General features: G+C 40.7%; 1 protein-coding gene across 1 annotated transcript; it reads left to right on the top strand.

Moving 5' to 3' along the window:
• The first annotated feature begins 2,268 nt into the window (after window positions 1-2,268).
• On the top strand, window positions 2,269-11,139 carry LOC105888794 (dynein axonemal assembly factor 3). The gene is made up of 12 exons (XM_031561437.1): window positions 2,269-2,493; window positions 2,643-2,725; window positions 2,823-2,929; window positions 3,060-3,153; window positions 3,600-3,754; window positions 6,746-6,922; window positions 8,157-8,279; window positions 8,379-8,501; window positions 8,596-8,854; window positions 10,237-10,351; window positions 10,498-10,572; window positions 10,674-11,139. The coding sequence occupies exons 2-12, from the start codon at window positions 2,644-2,646 to the stop codon at window positions 10,810-10,812; spliced, it is 1,449 nt and encodes a 482-aa protein (XP_031417297.1). The 5' UTR covers window positions 2,269-2,493; window position 2,643; the 3' UTR covers window positions 10,813-11,139.
• The last annotated feature ends 3,920 nt before the right edge of the window (window positions 11,140-15,059 follow it).

Here is a 15,059-nt window from a genome sequence, read left to right as displayed (position 1 = left end):
CTATAAATGTGATTTCTGCATGATTCCAATCATTTCGAGAATTTTTATAATCAAAATCGCTGAATTTGCGCATGTCCTGTTCAAACAGACAGGAGACGGCGAGGCAGCGACGAGCTGTGCTTCATGTCTGCGCAATCCCTTAAAAAAAAAAAAATGGGTTGAGCGCATGCGTAGAAGCGCCACATATTCTGATCATCCACGTCGGAGGGAACGATCTGGGATACACCAAGGGAACTGGGCTCATACGCAGGATGAGAGATGATCTTGCGTTGATCATGTCTCTGTTCCCAGTTACCCAGATGTTTTCTCAGATATCTGCGAACGCAGAGTGTGGATGAGAGGAAACTGTGACGCCCCTGGCATAATGTGAACAAGGTGGTGGGTTCCTTCCTACGGCAAATGGGAATGAGTTTCGTGGCTCACAAAAACATTCGCCATTGCATGGCCCTTTACCGGAGGGATGGAGTTCATTTGAACACCGAGGGTAACATCGTGCTCGTGGCTAATATAATTGACCATGTCAAATTAGTCCTCTGAGCCACACAACGGCCCTTTTAAGGGCCACCCCAATGACTAAATAAACAGCCTGCATTGCGGGCTGTGTGTGTGTGCGTGCGTGCCTGTGAGAGTGCTAGCTTTAGCTAACAAAACACCATATAGAATATAGCTAGATAGTTAGCTAACATATGTGACACAACGGGGAAAAAACATCGATGCACCCTCGCGGAAAAACAATTGCAAAGGCATGGGGAGATATCAACCTCTTTTTCACAGCATTTGCAAGAATGAACCGTGATATGTCATTCATAAAGTTTAGACGCGCAACCTTAGTGTTTTATTTTCCCTCAGGTAACGTCAGGCACTGCCCACAACCGTTTGACCGCGAGCTAACCAAACACCGTATAGTATATAGCTAGGTAATTAGCTCGCGTAAAGTACTGTAATTTAAGCTAACCATTTAACACATTTTTACACAAACCAATCGGTTGTGTGTGTGTCTGTGAGAGTACTAGCTTGAGATAACCAAACACAGTATAGCTAGCTAGCTGGGTAGTTAGCTCGCGTAAATTACTGTAATTTAAGCCAACCAATTAACTAATTTTCACACAAAAACATCGATTGTGTGTGTGTGCATGTGTAACATACATCATTTATCAGTCTGGTTTATGCTTTTCTGCCGTTGCTCTTCTTCTACACGTCTATTTTAACCTTGACCGCTAAAATGGAAGATTATATGGCTAAGCTAAAACATTTCTCAAAACTGGACTTTCAATCAAAGCGTGAAGTGATCGATAATGGGAGACCAATGCCGGATAAGATACATTGCTCTTTTCAAACGGAGTGGTACTGGCAGTTTGACTGTGCTACAAGAAACCTTTACCTTTACTGCTTTCCCTGTCTTTTGTTCTCAACGTGTGACGATGTCTGGATGAAATCAGGATTTTATGACTTGAAAAATCTACCAAGAAGCCTCGGCAAACATGAAAGGTCAACTACCCACATTCAAACCCAAATAGCTTTGGAACCTCAAGAATAGATTTGGCTTTGGGCGAACAGCAGTGACTAAATGTTTGCATCCACAATGTTAAGGTAAAGGAAAACCGAGAGATTTAAAAAGACCTAGCCAAACAGGAACTGGCATTGCGTGGTAACAATGAGAGTTGAAGTTCTTTAAGTCGTGGCAATGTAGAACGATAACATGCTTTTACTGAGAAAGATGACAGATTAGCTAGAAATTTGGAGACATTCTCTGCTTTGAAAAGACTGAAAACATACAGTTGGAATCGGACTGACCAAGGACGACTTTCATCCCTGGCATTAAGCTCCATTGAGACGGAGACTTTTAAAACTAAAAGAAGACAAGGAGGACTTTTACAACAAAGTCACGGAGATTTTTGTCCAGAAGGATAGACGAATGGGGTTCATATATTTGTAAATGTTTGTGAATATTTGTGATCACATTAGCGGGTACATTTGTCCCAACTGAGTGGATGTATCATATAAACAACAATTTGTGTTGCTATAGACAATAACACGCTTAACCAATTTTTCTTGCTTTGGCGGATTCGCCCCGATTTCGCAAAATCAGAAGAAATTTGCTGCAAGGGAAGCGTACAGTTTGGCGGGCAATGCGATGTCTGCGTTCATGTCTGATTTTACATGGAAACTGCCTCACCGATAGGAACTCAACCACTAGGGGCGTAGGTTTTCACTACCATATGACCGTTCCCGCGCCCTCTGGTTGCCAGGTAACATTAACATACACAGAGGAATATAGGTTGTTGGTTTGGCTTGTCCAGAGATTTTCTGGATGTCCGACTGGAGGTATCCTAGTTTGTCTGATAAGTTGCAAACTGTTTGTGTTTAAAGGTAACGTCTGGTACCGTTAATAGATTGGTAATTGGTAGGTTCTTTCGTCGATTTCAGTTATTTTGGTTATCTATTTCTGCTTGAAGTCGTATTTAAGCGGTGCTTCGAGGCTGAACTTTACAGGTAATTTAAAGTTAACATTATGCAACATAACATTAGTCGAACTTGTATTATAACAAGCTTACGAGGTGAGTTTATTTTAATATTAACGTTAGCTAGCAATGGACTTGAAAGGAACATGTAAAGCCTTAACGTTATGTGTGTTGGTGTAGGATGTGTGCAGGGCGGACCTCGGAAGGTGCGGGCTGTGTCACCTGGTGGGGCTTTAGCCCAGCTCTAGATCTCTTAGGCGCTGGTGAGGCTTACTTTATTCAGCATTTCTCGTTGGGAATGGCACCTAGGGCTACATAATATACCAACTGAACAGCAATATCTCTGTTGAAAACGCAAAGGTCCAGAGAGACAGCAGGGGGAGGTGAATGTTTTACTACTGGGCTGCGCTGACCCTCGGCACATCCTCAAGACTATTGCTGGCCTGAAAGACTCCGACACACTATCGGTGAGTGACTGAAGATGATAGATATCATATATAACGCCACTATTGCCTGTTGGAAGAACGTCTGCCTTACTAGGAAGCTCGATGGGTAGCAAAAAAAGTTTACGGTTTTCTTAATTCTGTTTATAATTAGGTGTGGCTAATTGAGAACAGTATGGAAGTTGTGGCACGACAGTTGCTTCTTCTCTTCCTTTCGTTAACTTCAACCGACAGTATGGGGCTGCATGGTAAGTCCTATATTCTGTTGATATTTTGAAAAGAGGGACAGCTCAAACATCACTGAGGAGTTGGGTTGGTGAAGCTACCAGACATGAACAGAATTTGTTGCCGTTTCATAAACCAGATGAAATAACTGATTGAAACTGCAAGCAAAGACTTGAGTGTGATGTGATTTGTGATGAATTTTTTTTCTCGTTTTTGTTGCTTATGGACTAAGCAGTTCAGCATATTTTTGTGCGTTTTCTATTTTGTATTATTACATTGCATGAAATAACCATAAACATTGAGTGCATATGAGATGAGATTGTCTTGTGCCATCACTACTTCTCATGGTTGACTGATCAGATGCTCTACACAGCGTTTAGCATGACCTATCTGTATAAGAAAATAAAAATACATATCTTACTGTTATTCTAAATCATATTATTTATGTGTTCTGCTTGTGTGATTCCAGAAAAGGTGGAGGTGTTTCTAGAGGTACTGGGGAACACAGAGATCCGTAGTCAGACTGAGGAGATCCTAAGATATGCTGCCACTCAGCTCTCATTGTCTGTCTCTGATATGCTTAGTACACAAACACATCCCTGCCTCGACATTGGGTTCCTCAAGGTGAGACACAATGAGACAATGTGTTATTGAGATAATGTGTTATTTGCTGGTGTTTCTTGAAAAGTTCATTTCACAAAATAAAAGTGCCACTTGAGCTGTAGTATCATAGCAGGGTTTTTCCTGGGTCAAAATGGGTCTTCGGTAAGCAAAAAAAAAATGTGCGCGTTGCGCGCGCAGTCTGTGTTACCATGCCACCTTATTAGCTTACATTTTACCATTTCATAAATAATGACGATATGCTTCAGGAAATCATTTTGCTTCCACTTTAGATTCAAATAGATTGACAATAGTCCAAGCCCCATGGTGCTATCATGTATGGTTCAAAGATTATCAAGGTTTACCTCTTTACATATATATGCAAACTACTGAAATGTATATCAATAGAATCTAGAACTAACCAGTGGTCAGAAATGGAACACACAAATTATGAAATTCAAGTTTATCTATTATTACTATAAATTTTTATTATACAAACCTACATACCATTCTTTTTGTTTTTATTATTAAAACTGTCCACAAATATGTTTAATAGTGTGTTTAACTTCTATTGGCCCACCAATGGAGGCTGCGTGGGAAATCAAACTTTTGTCAGCATTTTGAGTGGACATTTCATTTGCATTTGTACAGTGTATTCGTGCACGTCGGGCTGGCCCTTGCAGCGGAACGACAGTTTACAACCGCACCGGTTTATCAATGATAATATTAATATTATTATATTCGAGATGCAACACAAATCTATCCGCTCTCCTCCGAACGAGCTGAGCTTTCATTGATAAACCAATGCGGTTGTCTGCCTCTCCCGAGGCTCCGCGGTCTACTGGTACTCGTTCAAACGGGTAGACAAATCAAATAATAGCCTACACCTGTGTAGGTCCTCAACATAGCAGATATTTTAATACATTGAAAGCCATGAATACTGAAAATGGAAAGTTTTGCTCAAAATCACCGCCGACTGATGAAGTCAGGATGCATACGCAAGTTGAGTGATTGGCAGCTGGCCGCTCTGTCCATTCGCGCACCTCACAGTTGCTTATTGTTCAGACAAGAAGACACGCTTATCAACTCGATTACTATTGATCTAAACAGAACGAGGTTTCGGCTGTAGCCTATACTTGAAACATACTATTGAGACCATATTCGCTTACATGCATTGCACGCGTGATGAATTGCGGCTTAATGTCGTTTGAGCCCTCACCGTCGACTTCAAGGCAGCAGCTGCCTGGAAGGCGCATCCCACCCCCTGAGCAAAATAATTCATATCTATAAATAACAGCTCACCTTTATCTTTTTAACCAGATTTGTAAACAGGTCGCGATCAATATTTTGCAGTACAATAGGCTACCTTGGTTAAAAATCGAATTACGGTAGATGCATGCTAGCATTGCGCTAAATAATTAGACAGCTAACATGAATTAGTGGTGTTAACATAAAGTCAGTTATTGTCAATGGCATTAATATTATTCTAAAACACCTTCACTAGTTGTTTTAACCAGATTTGTAAGCAGGTTGTAAACAACATTTTTGAAGTGCCTTGGTTTAAAACATCTAAAAGCTAGCTACATTAAGTTGCTTGCTCAAATCTCAAATTCAAACCAACGTATTCTCTAAACTGGCAAGCTTGGAGCAGCCTCTGTTCAATGATTGGCTCAGAGGGTGGGAGGTGGGATGCGCCTTCCAGGCAGCTGCTGCCTTGAAGTCAACGGTGAGGGCTCAAAACACCATTAAGCTGAATTGCGCCATGAATGACAGCTTTTTTTTATTTGTTTTTTTATCGCGGACTTTTTTTTTTTGCCTTAGGCGCTCAGGATTTGTGGTAGGCGCTCGGGAAAACGGCTTAGGCGCACGCCCAAATTTTCTCTATGCAGGAAAAACCCTGCATAGTAAAGAGGAGAACAGGAAGGGTTTAAGCCAAGTCTTCAACAGGGATGGGTATTTTGAATATTCAGTGCTTGGCCATAGCAGCATCTATTTTAATTGTCTTTGTCTAATTGCTAGGAGGCTATGTTAGAAAGCTACTGTTACTAGATGAATACATTTAATCCTATCTCAAATAAAACAAATGCAAAGTCCATTCTAAATCCTTACATGATGTACATACATGGAACTAGGCTCTAATGTGTGGATGAAATATTTGTGTTAGTTTCCGTGGAAGCCCAGTGAGAGGGTTACATCTCTCCTTATAGCTCATTTGTTTATGTGGTTGGTGTCCACAACACGAAGACAACAGTAATCTGGATGCTGGAGTCACAATAGAGAAAGCAAAAAGGGAAAGAGAGTGCCTAACTGTTTGCCCAGGTGCACTTTATCATTAATTAGCAAGTAGTGGCATCACTCTGTATGGTTACATGGGGCCTAATAATCCAATTAATAACCCAAATGATGGCCTGATTGGAATACAAATACTTGTAATCTCCCTGAATGTGAAGGTACTACACCAATCCAAAATTCAATCAGGTTGAAAGGGCTTGCTTAAACCTTTGATATTCCATTTGATAGGAAAATATAGGTGACTAAAGGCAAGTCAAAGTTCTGCAGATGTTCAAAGACTAGCAGCGAATATCAGTAAACAGAACATTTTTATTTAACTTTTTAATTGACATTTTCAAAGAAATACAAATCATTCAACAGTTTTGCAGAAAATCCACAAAACCAGTAGCTTCAATCATTCCTTCACCCAGACATGCATTTCTTCTGAAAAGCTGGATGAGCAACATATATGTGATGTTCACGTTACATGACATTTCCTTATGTTGTAAAATGTAAAACAGATTTACTTTTCAGTGAAGGCTAGGTAATGTATGTAATGTCTAGTGTGATTGCATTTATGTAATGGAATAGAATGTAGTTTATGAAATGATGGAATTTAATGTTATGACACAATCGCAAAGTGAGGGAGACACAGGATCTGTAACCCATAAACCCGTACATTTAAAGTGACCACCCTCACTGTACTGTACTCTCTAAGGCTGATTTCTGCCCTCTATGTCCCAGTATAAGGAACGAGATGAGCTGGCAAGGATCTTCAAGGAGTGGCTGCAACCTCCTTCATCTAGCCTGCCTATAAGTAAGGCATGGGACAGTCGTGTGAGGCAGTATTTGGGCTCCCGGTATGACAGTAAACATGGCTGTTATGACTGGGATCTCACCATGAAGATTTATCAGAAAGGGGTTTGTACCATTTACACAACACACAACATTGTCAATCCATGCAACTGGAACAGAATGATGTGCTTAAAGATGTAATAAATGTACACATTCCCTTTATGGCTATAAGTGGACCCCCTTTCTAACTTGTAGGTTCAGCTGCCTGAGCAACCTCCATTGCTTAAAGGTCCATGCGTACACAAAACCATGTGATCTCCATTGACCAGCATTTGTAGTGGAATAGTTTATATTCAAAAGGTCTTAGAAATGTGCAGTCCCACCAGGATTTGTTGTGATATTTGCCAAAATATGATTTAATTTGCAATAGGGTTTCTCAAAACGTTCTGTGATTTGTGGCAGGAATTCCCCCAAAAATGCAGTTAAACTGCAGTGATAAGGCAGATTTTTGTATTGAAATGACTCCTGGCACTTAAGACTTGATGATCCGAGGGTTGGAGGCTGTGAGAGAGTTTAAGACTGGAACATGCTACATGGACCTTGATTTTAAAGGGAAAGTTTCGGATTTTCCAAACTGGGCCCTATTTTTAGATATTTTTGGGTCATTTTTACTAGGGACAATTAACGATCCAAATCGGTTTAGTATTGCGTTACAAGGCTAAAACCACAACTGCAAAACGGCTATACAGTGGAATCCTATGAGGGCAAGTCAGCACGTCAAAGTAAACCTCTTGTTTTCACCACTGACAGGCTCCTAAATGTTACAAGGGTTGGACAACATGGAAAGGATACCTAGAGATACACCTTCGTCTGTTTACCTCAATAACTGTAAAAATGATGTTTGATGATGAAATGGTGTTTGTACAGTCAGTGTTTTACCTTTCTCGATCTTCCGGCCTCTGACGTAGCACCCTATTCAGTACACGCAGTCGATTGGCCAACCGTGTGGTGCTGGAGTGGGCACTCAAAGGAGAGCGACTCCCTTCGATAATCGACTACAGGCACTGAGTGGGGTGCTACATTAGAAACATTTTATACATAATGTGTTTGGCCATGAAGTAGAACGGGGACTGGAAGCAGGCCCCATTGCACTCAGAGACTGTAGTAATGTTGAACAAGCACATATGGGTGTAATGTCCAGGTGTCCACATACCTTTGGCCATGAAGTGTATTTTCATCATGGCTTTCAGAATGTAAAGCTGGTTAGATCCTATATTCCAAAAAAGTATTGCTTATATCAGCTTTTCAGTATCGAAATGTCCTCCGTTGTTTATGTACGTATTTTCTCTCATTCATATAGTGTGGTGTCATCAATAAGCAACAGTATGTGAAGTGGAGAGATAGGGGTGTGGCTTTTGAGCTGAGAGAAGGACATTACCAGACAGCCAATCAAAGTCTGCTCTCCCACCGCATATTTGGTCATGTAAGTTAAACTGCAACTGCTTGCATTAAATGAGATGTTGTATTTGTATTATCTGAAGCTTCCAACTTGATTGCATCCATGTATGTGTTTTTGTTTCAGAGGAGTGGGAAGGTTGCCGTAAGAGGTTACTGGGGTGACATTGTATCTAGCCCATACCTTGGTTTTGGCATTGAGACAGACGACAAAGAACTACTCAAAAAGCACAATAACCAGCATGTCAAGGTTAGAGACACATTATACAGATAAATAATATTTATTCTAAAAATCTTAAAACAAAAAAGAGATTGATCTTTGTATTCATCTGTTTCCCTATTAGACAGCACAAGACATATCCTTTGCCAATGTGCTGGCACTATTCCAGTCCCTCTCGAACAGGGTTTGCACTCCGCCAGTTTCTCTGCAGGCCAGTGATCACAGGGACGCAGAGGAGTGCCAAACGTCTGAGATACAGTCAGAGTCACACTCTTCACTTAGTCACAGAAAAGAACAACTTCCAACACATGACTGTCCATCCGGTGGCCTTTCAGAGAAACATCCGTCTCAGTCAGAGGCAGAGGAGAAATCCTTGCATTATGGTAATGTATTTAGTTACAACTTATTGCCAATATGTTGATCATGTTTGTGAAGTCATTTAATGAAATGTTAATGAATGAATGAAATGCAACACCAAGTAAGTTTCAGTTTACAGTAAAGTAATATTCTGAAACCACAAGCCTCTGATGAACCTCCTCCTTGAGCACGTCATAATTGTCATTATGGTTCCCCCTGTTATAATGTAAGATAGTCCTTTTTATTGTCTTGTATGTTTGAAAAACATAGTTTTGTGTCACACATTGAAACTTTGAAAATGTAATCCAATCCAATCCAAAAACTAAAAATTGTATTGGTTGTTAAGCTCAAATATCAACAACCCTTCGCCAAAAATGCTAACCTCACTTTTAGGTGTACTTCATATTTATCACTAAATATTTTGTGCGAGTGCCCATCGCAGTGGAGCACAGATGTTTTTAGTTTTCAGCACAGGGTTTTCACCAAGTGCTTACAAGTAACATGAGGCCCTCCAGATATGTCAGGGTAACCTAGATGTGTGCAGCAATCCAAGAACAAGCTGCAGCCAAATCCCATTTCTGTACATAGCCTCACTGTCAAAGAGGGGAAAGGTCCCAGCTGTCTGTGAGTTTTATAGGCATGCAGTTGGACTCCAGGAGAAGCAATCCTTCATTCTCTAGCGCATGCCGTGAGGCAAAGGGAAGTGTGTCGTAGAACTTTGAGAAACTCATGACACAGTGTTTTAAAATAAGCATGACACTGCTTCTTAATTAAAAACATTTGGTGGTAAACACTTGGTGATGCAGACTTTATTTAGCTTTTGCTAGTTAGAAAACCAATGTAGTGAATGAAGGGGGTGAAGTCCCCCCTCCGCCTTCTCGAACACGTTCATTTAATGGATCTATTAATGATTCCACTTAAACATTACGCTCCCATTCCCACACAACACCATAGCACTAAATAAACGCTGAATAAATGCATGGTTTTCACTGAGTGTGAATCAGGTAGCCTGTGTGTGTACGCATTTTGGCATTTCGTTTTACGTGACAGGATGATGTAACATTGAATAAACTGTGGTTAATAGACTGATTTGTTTTATAGAATTACATACTGTAATGCGGTTTGTATACGGTGTGGTTTATAGTGGAGAAAATACAGTATATGTGCGTATAATGTGTTTACATTTTGACAGCCATTGTTTACATTTTAGTAGAATTTGTTCATGATGTCCCAAAAATCATGGAGAATCACAGTTTATATTCACTAATTTCTGTAGTTTGTAGTTTATTTACTCTTTTTATTTGATTTCACTTGCTATTTTAGATCACATTTTTCAGAAGTGTCACCAAAAATGGTGTAATTTGTATCCATGCTAAAGACCCAACTCTGCCTAACTGCTGTCTTCCAGAGCTCATGACTGTGAGTGGTGTGAGAGTGTTCTTCCTCCCTCTGGACTCTCTTTCAAAACTCCCAGAGAAACACAGATATTCCCGGTTCTTTAACACCATCTACTGCTCAGCTAGGTAACATACATGCAGATGTATGTCCATGACATGTACACAGACACAAATGTTATGATGTGTAAGACATTTTTGCATGTTCCTTAAGTCTGTTGGAATGGAATGAACTCAGTCCATGTAAGCTCTCTCTCTCTTTCTCTCCCGCTCAGTATGGTGCATAACTTAAAACCAGCTCTGAAATTAATAGCCGCACCTAAGGCGATTCTCATAGTGGAGCTGTGCAAGTAAGTCACTATATACTCAACCTAAGATTTTCATATATTATAAAATAGATTTAAACATATGGAATACGTTGTCTCATTGTATTTGTATACGTGTATTTCAGGTACCTGCTGGACCTGTCCAAAGAGCAAGAGGCAGGTTTTACAGAGAAAGTCAACAAAATCTCTCTAGCAGCAGGTTTTAGTCCTGCACAGGAGGACTCCAGTGACGTGCATGCTGTCTTCACACTGCAGGAGCAGTGATATCATTAGTCTCAAGAGACTAGATTCCAAACGTACTACTGACTGACTGATCAAGTGTATTAGGCATATAATGAGTGGTTATATAATGATAATCTTATGTTGCCTTTCTGTTTCTTGAGTAATATGCAATGTTCTAAAGTGCATAAAGTTAGATACTAAAGCTTTTCTTATGTCATTTTTATTTTTGTATGTATTCTTATTATTCTTTTTAAATAAAGGATGAATATCCATTTTGGCTGTAAGTGTTATTGTGTTATGGTTATCTAACAGTCAGTTGCGGAGAAGGAGAAATCAAGGAGCGAATGTATAATTAGTCAGTCTTTAAAATCAGAAAGATTTTTGTTGGCAAAAAATGAATGGAATGTTGACATCAATAGCCAATCAATAACCTTGGTGTTATTATCAACCAAGCCCTTCTACTTGACATGCACATAAAACAGATCTCAAAGATATAATTTTTTTTTTCTACGCAATATTGCCAAAATCAGAAAAGTCCTATCCCTCCAAGATGCAGAAAAACTAATCTACACTTGTATTACGTCGCGACTAGATTACTGCAATGCTCTCCTGTCCGGATGCAGCAACAACTCAATAAAGAGCCACCAGCTTATACAGAATGCTGCTGCTCTCACACTCACTAGAACTAAAAAATATGAACATATCTCACCTGTACTTGCCTCTGCATTGGCTCCCTGTCAAAAGCTAAATTGATTTTGAAGTTTTCAAAGTACCTTCTAACATACAAAGCCCTAAACGGCTTAGCTCCAAATGACCTCAAGGAATTAGTGGTCCCCTATTGCCCACCAAGATCACTTCGTTCCCAGAGTGCAGGTCTCCTTGCAATTCCAAGAATATCAAACAGCACAATAGGAGGCAGAGCCTTCAGGTATTGAGCCCCCCTACTGTGGAATAATCTTCCTGCTTCCATCCGAGATGCAGACACCCTTTCCATACTCAAATCGAGACTAAAGACATTCCTCTTCAGTGCATTCCATAGTCATGAATAATGCATCAAAAACCCGTCACCTGTCACAACATTCTTCGCCTCTTCTTGCTGGCCATGTTGAGTTTAGCAGGAGTGGGCTACAGACAGTGCATGTTGTATTGTGAAGGAGGGCCTTTAAGGATCCCGGGTATTATATCCTACCACCCTTACTATGCTTGTATGACTAAAACTCCCCATGCATCAAGCCAGCCAACATAACTTCAGATGAAGTTGCCCTTCCTTATGTGGATGCTGTCCAGCAGATCCCTGTGCCTCAGGACCTGTCTGCTCAGCAGGACAGACCTCCCATTGAGCACGTCATTGCTGAAAGGCACGTTTCAGTCGTTTCGGTCTGAACCCAATGCTCTGCCCTGCAGCATCAGGAAACTCCCCTCTTATTTCGACATGTTGCTTTCTGTGTGAGCCATCGCAGAGCCTCACTGTGAATCAGCCAATAAGAGCAGAGCTCATCGTTGTTATTAATGGCCAGATCACTAGGTTGAAAATAGGAGAGTCCACATCTGCGGTTCTGTTTGAAGTTTTCTTCCTGATTAACAGGGAGTTTTTCCTTGCCCCTGTCGCCTTTGTGCTTGCTCTAAGGGGGTTCAGGCCCTGGGCTCTGTAAAATGCCCTGAGACAATTTTATTGTTTTGGTGCTATATAAATTGAATTTAATTGAATTCCTACATTTAAAAAATATGATTCTCATTTATGGCCATGGGTGCTCTGGTGAGGAATCATCATTTGTGTCTGCCGTAGCCATCATTACCACTGTCAAGCTCAAATTGAACTGCTCAAAAAAATGCAGCAAGCACTCTCAACTTGACTGACAGCGCTTCTTTTTCCTGTGACAAAGCGAATGGCTTATTTCATTTTAGAGAAGAATCGCTGATAATGGCAGAAATAGCTGGAATAGAACAAATAAAAAAAATGTGGGCGTGCACTGTACAATGTTGGCCGCTTTTGGTCCACATTAAGACTGAGATGAAGCTATGGCATCATTGTGTTGGGTTAATTTCACAGTGCTTAGTAGTTTTGCATAACCCAGCTGCAGGGTTATTAAATGGATTTGTGTTATTATACAGTGTGCTGTGACTAGGCATCCCCATCTCGACGACATGCAGCAGTTGGATCACTTTTTTGCTCGGTAAAATGATGAATTGATTCTCTCTCGGAAGCAGCCTGCATCATATACACAGAAACAGCCTGACTTCGCAGCAAAATAAAGGTTTATATCTGCTTTTTACCTTTGATAACTTATTCAGAGACAACAGCAGCCAAGTTGGGTTAGCTAACTTTTGTGAAGTGACAGAGTAAAATTTTGGCAAGAATGGTTAGATATTTTCAAACATAGATAAATTACTTTTGTCTTCCACTTTCAGACCAACCGTGCAGATGATTGAATATCGATCAGAACAGTGGAATTCCCTTTGAAGTTAACAATGGAAACTAGCCTACTTTTATAGCCAGGATATTCAATATAATGAAATGAATTGAGTAAAAAAATCATACATTTTTGGTATTAGCCATCTACATTAGCCTACAAATTGAGTTATTGGAAAAAATGTATTACTTGGCCAGCATGGTCAATGATTTAAAATACAGATGATGAAGCCATTAGATCTGGTAAGTGGATCCGTGCCACATTTGGAAACAGAGGACCATTCTGAAACGGAGCTGGACCAGTGATGGCCCATATTTGCCACAGACCCGTAACGTGGATCTGGGCCATTTTGGGGCTATTGTGCGTTTGGACTAAGGAACGGTCGGTTTGGCGGATCCGGCCCAGCCCAGTGTCTTTTTGCTATCTGGGTACTACCCATAGGTTTTAGCCTCCTTGCTAGCACACCCACTCCCATGCCTGAGGTTGCGAGTTCGAGGCCGGTCTGGGACTGTGCTTGTCTACACAAGGCTGGTTACATTGGTGCCATGACCAAGAAAAGAGTGAGATTTAGGGGGGTGAGTGAAACAGTAGCCAGCTGGTACAATGCTGTGCAGTGAGTAAACTCACTCCCCGACACCTTAACCAGAACCAGTCCCCTGGTTGCACAGAATGAGGAATGGTTTTGAGAGTTATCATTTTGAAGAGGAAAGCCGAAAGATGTTGATTTAGTTCAAGTTCAAGTGCTTTATTTGTCACATACACGAACATGTAGTGAAATGTAAAAAAAAAGGTCTACACTCCACACTGTGCAAAAAAAGATATTTTTTTTTTAAAAAGAATAAAAAATAAGGAAAGAGTGCTGAATTAAAAAATGTAGATCAATAGTCTCACTGATTTAGGTGCCTTGGCTAACACAATTATTTAGTTAGTGGATGGATGCAAGTTGTGTGTACCACCATAAACCAGCCAACTCAAGGCTGATGTGACGCCATCCTGGAGAGTCTAGTAGAGGAAGTCTTGTTTGAGATAGTTGTTTACCTTGTTCCAACTTTTAATGTGGTTTGCGACACACCACCACCACGCTTGCCAGCCTGCCAGATAGATAGCGCGTAATCTCAGTTTTTCGTTTTGGCAGCTTAGAAACACTTAGTTCTGGGTTATTTAACTTGTTGGTACAGCATCCCATCACTCAGCAGCTTTTAGGCTTGTTTCAGTTTTTTGTTAGCAGACAAAGATGACAAGGAGGCAGTGAAATGTTCCCCTCCAGTGTGGGCGGGACTTAATGGCGCTCTGTCTCTATACCGGAAGAGATTTTTGTAGGTAAAATGAGGGGCGAACATTAGCTGACTTAATTTCCTCAAGATCGTTGGTCTAACTAACGAAGGAGTGTTAAGACAAGCGACATTTATTGACCCAATAGGACGCAACACTGTTGTTATTCCAGGGCGAAACGACAGTGGCTAGCAATTGTACATGTGTCTGTGAATTAGCTAGCTAGCTATCTATCTAGCTTGGTGGAGCTAAAGTTGCTCCACCAAGAAAGCTGCTTCCTCGTTTTGGACATCCTTGTAACATTAACCAAGCTAAGTTAGCTAACTTCGCTGCAATACAGGGAACATAGTTTAAGGACGTTTTAGTCCTAGTTTAGTTACTGCTTTGGCAACTCTTGGAAAATCGAAAGTCACCCAGGTAACGTCAACTTTAACATTTCTGGCTGTCCCAACAGGTGTTACATCTACAGGTGTTGCTTTGATCCAACTCACGCAGAACTGCTCTGTTATGCCTTAACTGGCTAATATTTGCTTGTGAATTCATGCTGGGTTACTAAAACACAAACTTGGCTACCTAACATCGCTACAGAATAAGAGTTTTTACTGT

This window comes from Clupea harengus, chromosome 23, assembly GCF_900700415.2.
Source record: "Clupea harengus chromosome 23, Ch_v2.0.2, whole genome shotgun sequence".
In the NCBI taxonomy this organism is placed as follows: Eukaryota; Metazoa; Chordata; class Actinopteri; order Clupeiformes; family Clupeidae; genus Clupea; species Clupea harengus.
This window is presented reverse-complemented; position numbering and strand designations above follow the sequence as displayed.

What these genes read in the sequence shown, in the direction of transcription:
- LOC105888794 (XM_031561437.1), top strand. Translation starts at nt 2,644, where the DNA reads ATGTGTGCAGGGCGGACCTCGGAAGGTGCGGGCTGTGTCACCTGGTGG. An exon ending in CGACAGTATGGGGCTGCATG is followed by an intron (nt 3,154 to 3,599) that starts GTAAGTCCTATA and finishes GTGTGATTCCAG; the next exon opens with AAAAGGTGGAGGTGTTTCTA. An exon ending in CTCATAGTGGAGCTGTGCAA is followed by an intron (nt 10,573 to 10,673) that starts GTAAGTCACTAT and finishes CGTGTATTTCAG; the next exon opens with GTACCTGCTGGACCTGTCCA.